Source organism: Anolis sagrei, chromosome 5, assembly GCF_037176765.1.
Source record: "Anolis sagrei isolate rAnoSag1 chromosome 5, rAnoSag1.mat, whole genome shotgun sequence".
NCBI classification, from domain to species: Eukaryota; Metazoa; Chordata; class Lepidosauria; order Squamata; family Dactyloidae; genus Anolis; species Anolis sagrei.
The window spans coordinates 77,257,193-77,272,891 of NC_090025.1; the positions used below are offsets into that span (position 1 = coordinate 77,257,193).

Consider the following 15,699-nt stretch of genomic DNA (forward strand, 5'->3'; position numbering starts at 1 on the left):
TTATCCACGAAGAACCGAGCAAATGCCTCACAGCGAGCTGTCAAAGGGCCAGTTCAGTGGGAGAATATTTAGTTTATGTATTGAAGGGTTAAAGTGCATTCACTGGCATTTCCAGTAGAAAAATCAGGATAAAGGTGACATTAAAGGCCTTTGTCTGGGAATTTGGATAGTAGCTTCCAGCCAGGGTAAATTAAATGAGTAAAGAGGATAACCCAGGGCTTCTCAAAGTATGCTCTGCAGAACCCCTGGGGTTTCATGAGTGATTGTGAGGGGCTCCATATCAGGAAACACCATGCTGCTTCCTTCTTCCTCCTGCTCCTCAGGCTGGTGTAAGGGCATGCAGTACCAGTGCCATGCTGCTTCCCTCCTGCTCCCCAAGCCAGTGTAAGGGCATGTGCATTGGTGCCATGCTGCTTCCCTCCTCTTCCTCCTCCTCATCCTCTCTCCCTCCCCTTTCCCCATCTACATAACACAGGCTGCCAAACATGCAGTACATTCAATGGGTGGCCACCCTGGGGGTGTGCCTTGGAGCGAATTGGTTGGCAGAAGCTGGTCACTGTGCAAAAACAGAAAAACCAAGCACTCTGAGCTCAAAACCTGCCAGCAGAGATCACAGGAACAGAGTTAGGACAAGGACCTGACAAGCCAAGTGACTCAGTCATTCAGTGAATGTGTTTGAAAGGCAGAAGGGAGAGAAAAGTAGAGAGAGGAGAGTTGGAAGAACTGAATATTTGTTAGGCAGGAGAACAGTAATATTGAGAATGGTCTGAGCATTAAAAGAAAGCATGCTGAAGAGGGAGATTTCAGAGAATGTCTGTTAAACCCACAAGAAATACAGGAAACTTAAAGTTTGGAACTGCTGAGCCACTCTCCGCCTTTCCCTGCCCTCCCCCCCCCCCCATTGTTTTTGTTTTGTTGGCTATCAGATTTGGTGGCTGGTTGTATTTTAATTTTTAATAAGATCATTCCATCCTTTTTTAAAAGGTGCTTTTTGTCACTGGAAAGGGCATGCCTGTTGGTTCTTCCAGCAGCCTTTCCCCCCTCCTGCTCTGACCAGAAAGCCAAACCGAAGACAATCTTGAAAGAAACCACTGCCCCGAGATTTTTGCTCCTGTTGCCACTACTGCCTCCTCCTCCAATTGTTAGCTGCTAAACTTTCACTGAAATGGAACTGGGGCTCTGTAAGACTTGCGAGTTGTAAGCCACCAGCCACTGCTCAGTCAAAGGGGGATAAGAACAGCTATAAGTTTACTTTCAAGGAAGATAATGCAAATTCCTTGGATTTGAGTTCAGAAAATGCTCATAACTCTGCCTCAGAGTTTACGTTGCCTAGTGAAAAGGTACCAAAAGGAAGTAAAAAATGGAAACATTGTGATCCATATTTGGACATGAGATTCACTGAGTTTGCTGATGGATGTCCACAGTTTGTGATATGTAACAAAGTTTAGCCCAGTAGCTCTACATACCCTGCCAAGCTTATAAGGCATTTAAAAACTCATCCTTGCTTCACAAATAATTCTGCAGACTTTTTCAAAAGAAAAAGCGACAAACTCCATGCAGTTCAGACAACATTTGTATGTCATGCAAAGACAAATATTGAGAAAGTACTGAAAGCATCATACTTGGTTAGTTATGACCTGGCGCTTGCTGGGGGGGAGGGAAGGAGAGAGAGAGGGAAGGGAGGGAGGGGAGGAGGAAGGAAAGAGAGAAGGAAGGAAGGAAGGAAGGAAGGATAGGGTGGTGAGAGAGAGGATGGCCTGAGAAAAGAGCCCAAGGGGCTACATTGGTCCCTGGGCCTGGGTTTGCCCATAAACTTTATTTAATACCTGCCAGCATCTCCCCAATGGGGACTCGGGGCGGCTTACATGAAGCCCAACAGCATATGACAATAAAGTAAAACCAAAACACAATAACAACACAGTAAAATACATACAACATATGAGTACAAAGACGATAAAGCAAAATCATACACAGTAAAATAAAATAACATAACAATGAGCAGGCCGCATGTGCAAGATAAAAACTAAGATACTAAAAATACTAAAATCAGGATGAGATAGGGATGGAGCAGATTGTTTGTGGGGGAGAAACCCGTAAAGGAATGGGGTCATAAATATAGACCTTCATACAGGTGGGAAATATACTCTGGGGACAAAAACCGTTGAGGGGGAGCAACTGTGTATGATAATATGGTTACTCTCCAAAAATGCATCAGAAAATCCAGGTTTTGAGAGCCCTCTTGAAATTTTCTAAAGTGGGGCCTTCCTAATCTCACTAGGCAATGAGTTCGAGTGGGGGGGGGGCACACCTGTCTTACTGTCTTTTGGTTTTATGTATCTCTGTGAAATGGCATTTTCAAGGTAAACAGCTACAAAAACGAAATATTGAGCTCGTTTGGATGTAGAAAACAATAAGTGCTTCCAGTTGACTTTTGAGACTCCAGACATTGACCAATTCTGCCAAAAGAAGCAGGCACATTACAATGTTCACATTAGCTTTCAATGTACATGTAACACAGTAACATTTTTCAAATATCTTAACTAGTTGTTATATAACTTTATAAATCTAAATAATGAATAATATTGTCTCCAGTTCTTTTTTTACTATTGTTTCCTGTATTAATATATATATTATTATTCATACTTCCGTATACATATGTTATAGAACATAGTTAGAACGAAACACTAAACATTTATTGGGACTCTATGGGAAACATTTGCTTCAAAAAGGATTCCATGGCTAAAAAAGTTTGAGAACTCCTGGTATAACCGATTCAGTTGGCATCATCTGTATCTGGCCAAACCCAGTGCTCCTTCCTTCCTTCCACCAGACTGGCTTTTCTTTTTCTATTAGTTGTTATTGTATTAATTGAATGTTTTAATTATTTATAATTATTGTTGTTATATATTTTACTATGTTGAATTGTAGGCATAGAATATGCGCCGGTTGTAAGCAGCCCTGAGTCCCCCCTAGGGGGTTGAGAAGAGTGGGGTAGAAATGCTTGAAATAAATAATAAATAAACAAACTATTGAGTGATATTTCTGTATACATCAATATTATTGTTACCTGTTTGTTTGTTTATTTATTATATTTGATATACCGCCTTTCCCAGCCCGAAGGTGACTCAAGACGGTTCACAGTTAGCAATCAATGCCCCCAACAACATAAAATATAATTAAAAACATTAACATATAGTATAAGCCATATAAAACAGTAGAAACAATAAAAACAATAAAAACACACATATATTTGACTATATCTGCTATGATTTGTTGTTTAATTATGTACCATAACTAAAATAAACTATTCAATTTTTTTAAAAAAAATAAATTTAAATATTTTTAAAAAGAAGAAAAAGAAGAAAAAGTCTGAATGATATTTCTGTGCCTTGCAACCATCCAAAACATGGATGGTGGGTATATTAGAAAGGATCCTGTGGTCCATGGAATCTCTCTTAGGGAATACCTTCCTGATGAAGGTCCATTGACTGCATCACTAATGTGTTTCTGGCTGGTTGAAAGAAATACGTCAGAACACAGTTTATTATTCTGTTCTGCCCTTTCATTCTTTCTTTGTTTCCCCTTTGGCAAACTGTTTGTATTTTCTGCATCTTATTAACATAGTTATTTCCAGAGCAGTAGTCCTATTCACCCTTTAAGCAAAAAATAAGAGGGCTGAATCCACTATGCACTCCTGCCATAGCCCTTTATACTGCCCTAAAATTGTTTTCAGGATGTTTACATGTCCTTAGGAGTCAATTACATTGGCATCTGGGAAGATGCAATGAGAATGAGAGTATCCCTTCTTGTTCTGCTAGAGTCCACCTTTTAGCTGGTGGGTGTCTGCACTCATGAACAGGTTAGTTTTTCACAAGGGAGGGAGTTCTTGTTATATGTTTATTTTATAAATCTGTTCATGTTGGATCTTAAAAGAACAAGTACATCAGTTTTTTTCTAAAAGCAGAAGAAATAAACGACACTTCTTTTATCAACGACTGATTGGAATCCTCTGAAAGTTAGCTATTGTTTGCATTATGTAAGAGTGGTATTGTTTTCCTGCTATTGCTATCAGTTGATTATTTTTATTCTATTTTATCTGTTTTACAGTCAGATAATGTGTGTTGCCTTTTCAAACTTATATGTTGCCCCATATAACTCTGAAAAGAAAGTAAAATTTGGGAGGGAGGGATTATGGTCTAGATTAATCTGTTGGGAGAGTGCAGTCAAGGCAAAATGAAGACATTCAGAGGGTTTTTCCAGGATTATCTGCCAGGTTTTGTGTCACTTTTCTTTTATATAAATAATTGATTTTGTGCCCTGTGTCGGGTATTGATCAAGAATCTAGCTGAAGAGATATTAATAAATCTGATGTGTGCTTTGATCTAAGGGCTGGAAAAGCTAATGGCTTTCTCCAGCTGAGTTTTGAGAGAACTGAAGGAAAAAAGTTGGGTTTGTGTTTTCAGTACATTAATTCACAGGCTGCATAATTAGTAGCACACTTTGATTTCTCTATTGTAACTTCTGTGCATTAATCACAGAGTACGCTGTGGCTTTTTGTCATCTGTTTCCCATATCTCCCTTAGTTTTAAAGTAGTTTGGTAATTTTTTTTAGAAAACTTCCTTTAATCTATGTTTTAATTTGATTTCTTTCAATAAAAAAGCTATTTATGTGAACTAAATAACAGCTGCATCTGCTTTAGATGAGGTGTACAATCCCAAACAAAAATATTTGTGCTGTGAACATTTCTTCTTCCCAAATTACAAGTATATAGCATAAACCATGTCCTGCCAGTTTATGATAAGAAGTGTACATTCCAGTAATAATCACAAGTGATCTTGCAGTCTTGAGTGGCCTGTAGGGAGCCCCCCACCTTCTTCTCCAAAATTTCAGCTGAGATGCAGTTCCTGTACTAGCTTCAGGTCAGCAAATGTGCTTCCCTCATATAGTATGTGTGATCCAATTCATGCCCCACTTATGGCAACCTGAAGCCTTGGCTACTATATATCCCAGATTCGGAAATGTCAAAACTATTGTATGTTGGTGTGCAGGTGAAGCTGCCTGCTAACAACAACAACAACAACAACAACAACACTTTATTTATATTTCGCCCTTCTCACCCCGAAGGGGACTCAGGGAGAATCACAAGTACACATACACAGCAAACATTCATTGCTATTTGTATAGACAGTACACAGTACACAGACAGACAGCACAGAAGGAGGTGTTGTTTTGATGCCATGGATGGTTGGGTTTGAGTCCACAGGGGGGGCTGTTGCTCCATCCTCAATGACGAAGAGCCGTCAAGACTTCTTCATTCCAGCATTTTCTGATCTTCTTTTTCTTTGTGGCATTGTAAAACACTTCCCACACTTTTAGTAGTACCTAATTTCTCTAATTACAGCTAAAGTTGTTTTCAAACTGCTTAGGCAAAGAGTGATTAGGTTTGATGGTCAGCCGCTCACACTGACCCGGAGCTTTGAACTTGCAACCTTTTGGTTGATAGATCTTATAGTTGCTGATGATTTACCAGCTGTGCTAAACCTCATGACCAGAAACTGTCTGCTTTCTGGTAGGCACTGTGGCATTCTCTATGTCTTAGACTTCAAATTCCATTAGCTCCAAAGACTGAAATGTTTGAGGATGATGTGGTTTGTAATATAACACATTTGTCAGATCTTACTGACTACAGATATTTATGAAAGTGCTTTTATTATCACCTGCTAGCTTATTGGTTAGACCTTCTGTCCTGTTGGCTCCTTTTGTAAAGTATCTTCTCTTCTATGGACTTGGGAATTAATGGGTTATGAGATGTGAGTATGCGAGGAATAGAAGGACTTCCATGATTGAATAAAGCCAAGCATGTTGCAGTGCATTGAGTGCCCATGAAGCACTGCATGTATACAAGTATTCATACACAATCCTGTGTTGATAGAAAGGGATAAAGCACTTATGCCAGTAGTTTCCATTGATTCAAAAATTATATACTAGATTCTATAAGAAGCACAGAATTTCACATGTAATTATTGTTACTATTTTGTTTAGTGAGAACTACCGTAATTGAAACGGATGTCTATGTTAACAGCATTGGTCCAGTCGATCCAATTAATATGGTAAGTCATGACTATAATAAAAATTCAAAATATTTTTTGTCTGATATCTTATGTGTTTGCTAGTGCCTCTCACTCTTCAAGTGCTATCAAGAAAAAGGGCAACCTTGCTCTTTTGAATAGAGATTATTACTTGCAATGGGATAGCTGAGACGTGAAGTGTTCCAGGAAAAAAACTATTTTGCTATCAAAGAAAATTTTACTAAATTAGAGCCACAAAAGAAAAATCCAAATTTTGAAGGAAAAGAACATTAGGCTTATTCAAATGAGCCCTTTTTATTTCTTATCCTTTATACAATCTGGAAAGAACTCCTTGGCAGATCAAAACTAAGGGAAGCTCAAGCTGAACATGAACATTTTAAATGTTAATAAATAGTCATAAGATACTTAGATACTTTTGATGTTTAAGATATGCAGAGTAAGATAGCTTCACTGAAGAAAAGTGCCTGTGAGGTATTTTCAAGCTTCTGGTGAGACTTTAGTTGCCTTCATGAATGGTTTTTCTTAGGATCTGGTCAGAAAAGGTGCATTTTTGTTGATTGACCTCTTACTAAGTTTTGAGAACCATTGGACATGATGCTTTTTAAAATTAGTGCCTTTTAGGGATGGAACTTAGGTGGGAATGTGTTTCAGAAAGTGATGTCATGGAAATCATAACCTGTTCTATACCTTATTTTTGAATACATTCCATAGTGTGGAGGAAACTGATTAAATTATTTGTTCTATTCTCAGAAGGAAAGGTTCCTTCTCCCAGGTGGTGTTGACATTTTCACTAAAACCAAAGGCAGGTAGTAGGGAGGGATGCATAAGGTCACAGCAAAATATATCTGATAATTTCCAATGCTTGAAGAATTGATATCTGTGAATTCAGATGCAAACCGATCTAATCTCCTCCTCCCAGATCGATGTGCATTTCAGAATAAAGACATTTTCTCATTTTTGTAATTCTTGCAGTGCCGTTATCCATTCAAATATTATATTAAATGTGTGTCTGGAGGAGGACTATAATGAAACAATCTGTATTTCAATTTATATTTAGATGTATTTCAGTGCAGGTGTTTTACTGCAATAATTGAATAGATATATAAGTAAAAACATGACAGAGTGGCATCATCTGGACATAGTCTGATACATGAATCCTTTGCAGAGATCTCTTTCTGTGTCCAGAGCTCACTGTCTAATCTCCAAGTGGTGAGAACTTCAAAGGTTTACATTTGTTTAGGGTTTTAGTTTCCTTTAAGATACTGCAGGTGTTGTAGGCTATATTTCAGAGGAAGGAATTGACAATACCACCTCTTGAGTATTCCTTGCCTAAGAAACCCATATTAAATATGTGAGGTCTCTAGAGGTCAGCAGGTTAGCTGAAGGCACACACACACACACCCTTCAAGCTTATCTTGCTTCTGCATGAGCACACTAAAATCTTCCACCCACTCTTCACATTCATTTTTTATGGACGTTGCACCTTGTCTGTCTCTGTCTGATTCCTCCCTGATCTTTTCTGACTCTCTTCCAGCTGCAACCCCCTCAAGCTATTTCTATAGTTCTCCACACAGATTGCACTAGTAGATTCCTTACTACAGAGTGGAAGAAGAGACTTCCTGGCACAGTCACAAGGGTAGCAATAGAGAGCCATTCAACAAACTTAGGGATGAGCCTGAGCAAGGAAATTTACAAAGAAGATGGAAAATGCTTGGTCCTTTAAATGTTCATGAATTTTGACTCCCATCAGCTCTAGCTGGCATCACCAACAGTCACAGATTATGTCGTCCAATCATGTTTCACTGAAAATCAAATATTCCCCTTATCTGAACTTGAGTCACTGGGTTAGAGATTCTCCAAAAGTTAATTTAGATAAATCCAAAGTCCATGAAAACCTTAAGTTCATTTAGTTTGCCCTTTTGGATAAGACCTCATACCAATGAACAGCAACTATGAGAAAATAACTGATGATTGTTGAAAGCTGTCATGAGAACATCTATTCAAGATAATAGATTGTGTAAAAAATTAAAAATAAATGCAGTAAATAAATGTCAGCGAATGAAGGGGAGATATTACAAACAACGTTGATTTTGTTGTGTAAAAAATTAAAAATAAATGCAGTAAATAAATGTCAGCGAATGAAGGGGAGATATTACAAACAACGTTGATTTTGTCAAAAGATTTAGCAACTTCCTTTTCTCTTTGCATCAGTTATATTCATGTGCAAAGTTTTGTCAGCATTAATTCTAATTTGTTTTCATGTTGGGGGCTGCATAATTGTTCAGCAATGTTATTTTTTGGTATTCATAAACTGGTGCCAAATCCCACACTTCACAGCTTCAATTTTTGAAATATTCAAAATAGGTGATAATTTCCAGGTAAGAGCCTTGTTTGTTTAAATATTTTGATCTCTTTGCATAACACTTAGACATAAGTGGTATAGTTAGCGCTAAAAGGTTCATTAAATTCCAAGATTACTGTAAGATCTGGAAATATAGCTTAATTTGGAGTCATTTCTGAATCCTTGCAGGCTTCTGATTTTTTAAAAAGAAAAGTAGTGTCACTTCCAAGCTTCCATTTGCTACATGCTTTCTTTCATACTGTTTTTATATGAATCAATGAATTAATGTTTGCTCATATTCAGCACTAGTAAAGGAATTTTGCTTTTCGTGTGTTTTATATCCATTTCTAGCATATATTTATTGTGGTTCTGCTTAGCAAGCAAAATTGAACAATTTTACCATTTTTCACATCATCTTGAGAAAGTTATCACAAATGTCTGTTTTTGAATACAACCTGTCATTTGAGATTTATTTTGTGAAAAAGGGATTTTTGTGCCCAGGAAACTATTTTTCTTGAAAACCTTTTTCTTTTTTCTTTTGTACAGAAGGTGCCTTTTTCATACAATGTATTTTCCACACATTATAAAACCCAAACTGAAATAGCCTTGGTCGCCTTAGTGGATGATCTACGCCAGGAGTCCTCAAACTAAGGCCCGGGGGCTGGAAACGGCCCTCCAAGGTCATTTGCCCAGTTCTTGCTCAAGGTCAACCTAAGTCTGAAATGACTTGAAAGCACACAACAACTGCAACAAATAATCCGATCTCATCAGTCAAAATAAGACCTACAGTTCCCACTGAAATAGTAATAAGTTTATATTTGTTAACGTATGTTTTAAAGTGTTTTTTGCACAACAATTAAGATATGTGCAGTGTGCATAAGAATTCATTCATGTTGTTTTCATATTATAATCCGGCCCTCCAACAGTTTGAGGGACTGTGACCTGGCCCTCTGTTTAAAAAGTTTGAGGACCCCTGAACTACACAGAGAACTAGTCAGGAGGAGTGTGTCTCTGTTGGTTCTCTTGGACCTCTCAGTAACCTTCAATACTGTAGACCACAGTATCCTTCTGGGATGCCCTGCGGGAGTGGGGCTTGGAGGCACTGTTTTGCAGTGACTGTGGTCATTCCTGGAGGATCGTTCTCATAAGCTGTTGTTGGGGGACACCTGCTCAGCCCTGCAGCTTTTGTCTTGTGGGGTCCCACAGGGTTCAGTTTTGCCCCCCATGTTGTTTAACATCTACATGAAACCACTGGGAGAAATCATTCAGAGTTTTGGAGTTCAATGTCATCTGTATGCAGATGATGTACAACTTGATCACTCCTTTCCACCTGCTACTAAGGAGGCTGTTCAGGTCCTGAACTGGTGCTTGGCAGCTGTGATGGTCTGGATGCGGGCGAACAAATTGAAATTTAATCCAGACAAGACAGAGGTACTCCTTGTCAGTTGTAAGGGTATAGGGTTACAGCCTGTGCTGGATGGGGTTACACTTCCCCTGAAGACACAGGTTTGCAGCTTGGGTTCATCACGGAGTCCAGCACCCCAGGTTTTGACAGTGGCCAAGGGAGCTTTTGCACAATTAAAACTTGTGCATCAGTTGCCTGGTATCTTGAGAAGCCAGACTTGGTCAAGGTGTCCATGCCCTTGTTACACCCTAAATAGACTACTGCAGTGGAGTTGTCTTTGAAGGCTGTTCAGAAGCTGCAAGTAGTCAAATGGGTGACAACCAGATATCTCAATAGAGCGGTGTACAGGGAGCATACAACTCCCCTATTATGTCAGCTCCACTGGTTGCCTATCTGCTACCATGTAAAATTCAAAGTGCTAGCTTCAGCCTTTAAAACCCTAACTGGTTCTGATCTAGCTTATCTGTCCAAATGCATCTCCCTCTATGAATCATCTCAAAGGTTAAGATCATCTTTGGAGGCCCTGCTCTCAATCCTGCCTTGTTTGCAGGTGCGATTGGTGCGAACAAGATACAAGGCCTTCTCAGAAGTGGTCCTTTAGCTATGGAACTCCCTCCCCAACAAAATCAGATCAGCCCCCTCCCTCTTGACCTTCAGAAAGCAAGTGAAACCATGGTTGTGGGACCAAACCTTTGGCCAATAGTGCAGTCCAATAAGTGAAGTGGAATTTATGTGCAATAACAACTGGAACTGCTTTCAATTATGTCTTCAGATTGCATAATTTTAATAATGCATTTTAATGTTTATATTGCTTTCTAAAAATTTTGTTTTAATGTATATGTTTATTTTATTATTTGTCTGTTGATGGCATTGATTTGTTGCCGATTCTAAGGCCGCTCTGAGTTCCCTTCAGGGTTGAGAAGGGTGGAACATAAATAAAGTAAATAAATAAATAAACTGTGAAAATTCTTGCCCATCTACGATTCTCCTTGACACCTGCAAATTTATTTTGCAACCATTTAAAATATTTATATGCAATGTTTCCCTACTCATTGCACAAGACCATATTTTGAATTGCTTGATGGCAGACAGTGTATCACATATTTCCACATCCAATTAATGGATGGAGAAGTAGAACTGCATCCTAATGGATGAAACAGAAGCCATTTCCCCCTACTCTGACTTCCACATGGTCTAGGGTTGTGAGGGCTGCTTTCTCTTCCCTGGGTGAGCAACAGAGATGGATAGTGCTAGGAACAGAGTTTCATCTACACTGTAGAATTAATTAAGTTTGAGATCACTGCCATAGTTCAATGATATGGAATAATGCGAGATGTAGTTTGGTGAGGCACCAGCACTTTTTCTCAGAGAAGGCTAAAAACCTTGTAAAACTACAATATCCATGATTCCATAGTATTTAGCCTTGACAGTTAAATTGCTGTATAACTCCATTAATTCCATGATATAGATGTGTCCCAGGTCCATTTTCTGACCATCAATTGGCTGCAGATGTCCCCTTTCCCCTGCGACCCCTCTTACCAGGTACATGTCTGGGGGAAGAAGAGGCTACCATTACTCTTTGAAACTTCAACAGAAGCCGCACTTGTGAAGCTGAGGAAGAAGGACAGCTTTTGTCCACTTGACCACCAGTGGCCATAGTGACTAGCTGCTGCAAACTTCTGGAAAAAAGGTCAAATACATTAGTTCAACAATATAGTATTATCCTTAATGTATATATTGTTATTGTTTATCATCTTCATTTTATCATCTTCACTCCCCTACTGCTTGAAACCCATTAAATCATTAATCACAATTATACATCTGCAAAAGCACTTTATTCTCAGAAGGGAAAGGGAAATCTTGGTAAACAAACAATTTAAGCGAAGTTTGCAAGAATTGGAAATGGAACTTCTACCAAATTGAACTTTTTAAAAATTATTCTTCATACTTCATACTTCTATCCCATGTAAACAAAAATAGCTTCCAAGAAACCCTTTGAAAACCAATTTAAAAACTGAAACTGTTAAATCGCTGTAACAAAACAAATGAAAATAGAAATATATTAAAATAATTAAATATTTTATAAGGCTGCTTGAAAATGACATCACTATGTTTTCACACCCTTCCTAAATGTCGAAGAACTGAAAACAACTATGAAATTTAACACAGATTTCATGGTGGTTCCTGCTTGCCTAAAATAATTTTTGAGAGACACAAAATGGATCATAGAGCATATAGTGTCCATGCGGGGCACATACTTCAACTCTATTATTGATTGAGAAAATGTGGAGTTATGAATAGACGTTCAGTCTTTGCCCAAAGACTTCTAGCAAGAGGCAGTGCACCAAATAGCACGATTCTCAAACTGCTCATAACTGTCAAGAGAAAGAAAGAGTGAAAGGAAAGTGGATTTAACTTCTAACCATGTCTTCTTCAAGGAAAAAAGGGTCAAAGGAAGGCAACTAGCAAGAATTCACTGAGAGACAAACAGATAGATGCCTACATTCAGTCATTTGACCAAGAAGTCCAAGGGTGCATCGAGAAACTCAAGGCAGGCCTGAAAATCCTGCAGGAGAGCGTGGGCACTATGTACAACTGGGAGATGCTGCACCTGCCTACTGCCCTCCAGGAGATGAACTGGATCAGCTATGGCACTCTCAGAGAAGACAAGACAGTCCTGGAGCAGCTTGCCCTGAAGGGAGCAGACATCCAGGAAATCAACAAAAAGACATCTAAGGCTTTGTGGGCCCCTGTCAGAATTGTCCGGAAAGTCGTGAAGGCTAAGTTGCCCATCAAGACCATTGAGGAGTGACTTAAAATGGAAAAAACACCATTTGGAATTAGAAAATCAAAAAATGAAATTTATCAAACTAACTTATTTTGAAAATGCTAACAAACCAGGAAGATGGCTAGCGAGACAAGTAAGTAAAAAGAAACAGACACGTCAGATAACTAAAATAAAAGTAGGGGAAAAGACACTCACAAAAACCAAGGAAATCTTGGAAGAATTTCAAAAGTTTTATAAATGTCTATATAAAAAAGATCAAATATTAAAAGAAGATATTGTAGCCCATATAAGAAAATTCAAATTACAAAAAATGACAGAAGAACATCGGGAGAGACTAAATAAAGAAATAAGCTCAGAAGAAATTGAAAGAGCATTAAATAGAATAGACACAAACAAAGCCCCAGGGCCAGACGGCTACACGGTAGCAATATATAAGACTTTGAAGCAGGAATTAACCCCACTTACGAAAAAAGTGATGAATGATGCAATACAAAAGCAAGTAATACCAGAATCATGGAAAACAGCTGAGATAGCAGTGATCTACAAGGAAGGGACAGACTCAATGGACCTAAGAAATTATAGACCTATATCATTATTAAATACAGATTATAAAATATTCACAAATATTTCGGCTGACCGCCTAGAAACCTTTTAAAGGAATGGATTGGAGAAGAACAAATGGGTTTTTTACCCAATAGAAATATGAAAGACAATATCGGAATAATACTGGACCTACTAGAATATTACGACTCAAACCACCAAAAAGAAGCTGCCTTTTTAGTGGTAGATGTGGAAAAGGCCTTCGATAATTTAAATTGGGATTATTTTAATATTTTAATTCAAGAATTAGACATGGGTTTTGGATTTAGTAACGCAATAAATTCTATATATGAAACATAAAATGCTAAAATTTCAATAAATTGTCATCTAGGAGAAAAATTCAATATAAATAAAGGTACCCGACAAGGTTGTCCCCTCTCACCTTTGATTTTAATTATGGCACTAGAAATATTAATGAAGAGTATTAGAGAAGACAAAGATGTAAAAGGAGCAAAAATTGGAAAATATGAATTTAAGGTGAGAGCTTTTGCAGATGACGTGATCGGCATAGCAGAAGAGCCAAGAGAGAATCTAGAAGTATGGTTAAAAAAGATTGAGGAATTTGGGAAACTTACGGGCTTCGAATTGAATAAAACAAAGACGATGGTACTAACAAAAATATGGATAAAAGGAAACAAGAAGAAATCCATAAAAAGACAGGATTACAGATAATGACAAAAATGAAATACTTGGGAATTTGGATTACAGCAAAAAATAGCCAACTTCTAAAAAATAATTACGAGAAATTATGGAAAGAAATAAAAAATTATTTAGAGAAATGGAAATATTTAAATATCTCCTTCTTAGGTCGCATCTCTTTGGTCAAAATGAACATTCTACCTAAATTACTCTTCCTATTTCAGAACATCCCAATTATTAGAAATGTGAAGAAATTTAAAGAATGGAACAAGGACTTATTGAAATTTGTATGGGGAAATAAAAAATCAAGAATAAATTTTAAGGTGCTTACAGATAAAAATAACAAGGGGTGGCCTCGGCCTCCCGGATATAAAACTATACCGTGAAGTGAGTGCCTTATTATGGACCTCTGAGTGGATGAAATTAAAAAATGAGAAATTACTCTCCATAGAAGGCTTCGATTTAAGAGCTGGATGGCATTCAGACATTTGGTACAATCATGAGAAAAAGGAGAAAGGTTTTGGTAATCATTTTATAAGATCCGCACTATTGAGGACATGGTTAAAGTATAAAGATATTTTTTATTCAGAAACTCCATTATGGATATCCCCTATGGAAGCGAATCAGAGGAGATTGTTGGGCTGGACGATCTGGCCAACCTGTAAGGACCTTCTAAATAAGGACACTACAATCTTAAAATCTTATGAAGATATCAAAAAAGACTTTAAAAAATCTCTTGGTTACATTATATGCAAATAAATGAATACTATAAACAGGACAATAAAGTAGGCTTCAATTGGAAAATCTCAACTTGGGACAAAATCTTCTAATCAGACAAAAAACTAATAACAAAAATTTATGATAAATTATTAAAATGGTCAATTGAAACTGAGCTAATAAAAACTGTATGATCAGATGGGCAGAAAACATAAGAAGACCAATCAACTTGAGAGAATGGGAAATAATTTGGAATAAGAAATTAAAATACACATACGTAATGGACTTGAAGGAAAATTGGCTTAAGATGTTCCACCGATTGTATGTTACAACTAAAAAATTGAGTTTAATGTTTTAAAATATGGATAAAAAATGTTGGAAATGTCAGGAAGCAGAGGGGAGCTTCTTTCATATGTGGTGGTCATGCAGGAAAGTACAAATTTACTGGAAAAATATATATGAACAGACACAAAAAATATTGGGAATATCATTCCCCCCCCCCAAAAAAAACCCCAGAATATTATCTATTAAATATTACAGACTCAGAATTCACTTCAGATTTAAACAACAACATTTTATTTACTTATATGACAACAGCAGCAAGAATATCATTTGCAAAAATTTGGAAAAATGACAAAGCTCCAGAAATAGAGGACTGGTTAAACAAACTACAAGAGATTAAAGACATGGATAAATTAACTTTTTTTTTTAAAGAAAAGCTCGGGAAAACCAATAAAAGAGACAAACTGGTCACCATTTGAAAATTATATGAATGAATGATGCTAAATAAGACAAAAATGAAACAAGACTAAGACAAATACAAACTAAGAAAGCTAATACACATCAAGCGAAGGCATAGAATGGAAGTCAAAGAACTATTTTTTCTCTCTTCTCTATTTTTGCATTGACTTTTTTTCTTTTTTCTTTTTTTCTCTTATTATACATTTGGATTCTCAAATTTTCCTACTCTTCACCCACTTTCCTTGTAAAAAAATTTCCTCTTTCATTCTTATTTTCCTATTTCTTTTTTAATGTATATAATAATTCAATAAAATTTATTTTTTTTAAAAAAAGACCATTGAGGAAGAAGTGGGGGGGGGGGGGCAGCCTGCCCTTGAG

At 37.3% G+C, this 15,699-nt stretch overlaps 1 protein-coding gene across 2 annotated transcripts in view; it reads left to right on the plus strand.

The window, feature by feature from the left end:
• GABRG1 (gamma-aminobutyric acid type A receptor subunit gamma1) overlaps positions 1-15,699 on the plus strand; it is a 135,563-nt gene that overhangs the window by 69,036 nt on the left and 50,828 nt on the right. Inside the window, exon 3 of one of the 2 annotated variants that reach the window (XM_060778472.2) lies at positions 6,044-6,111. The exons of the other annotated variant lie outside the window; for it this stretch is intronic. Coding sequence (XP_060634455.2) covers positions 6,044-6,111 — 68 coding nt within the window. The remainder of the gene's footprint in view (positions 1-6,043; positions 6,112-15,699) is intronic. 2 annotated transcript variants of the gene reach the window in all.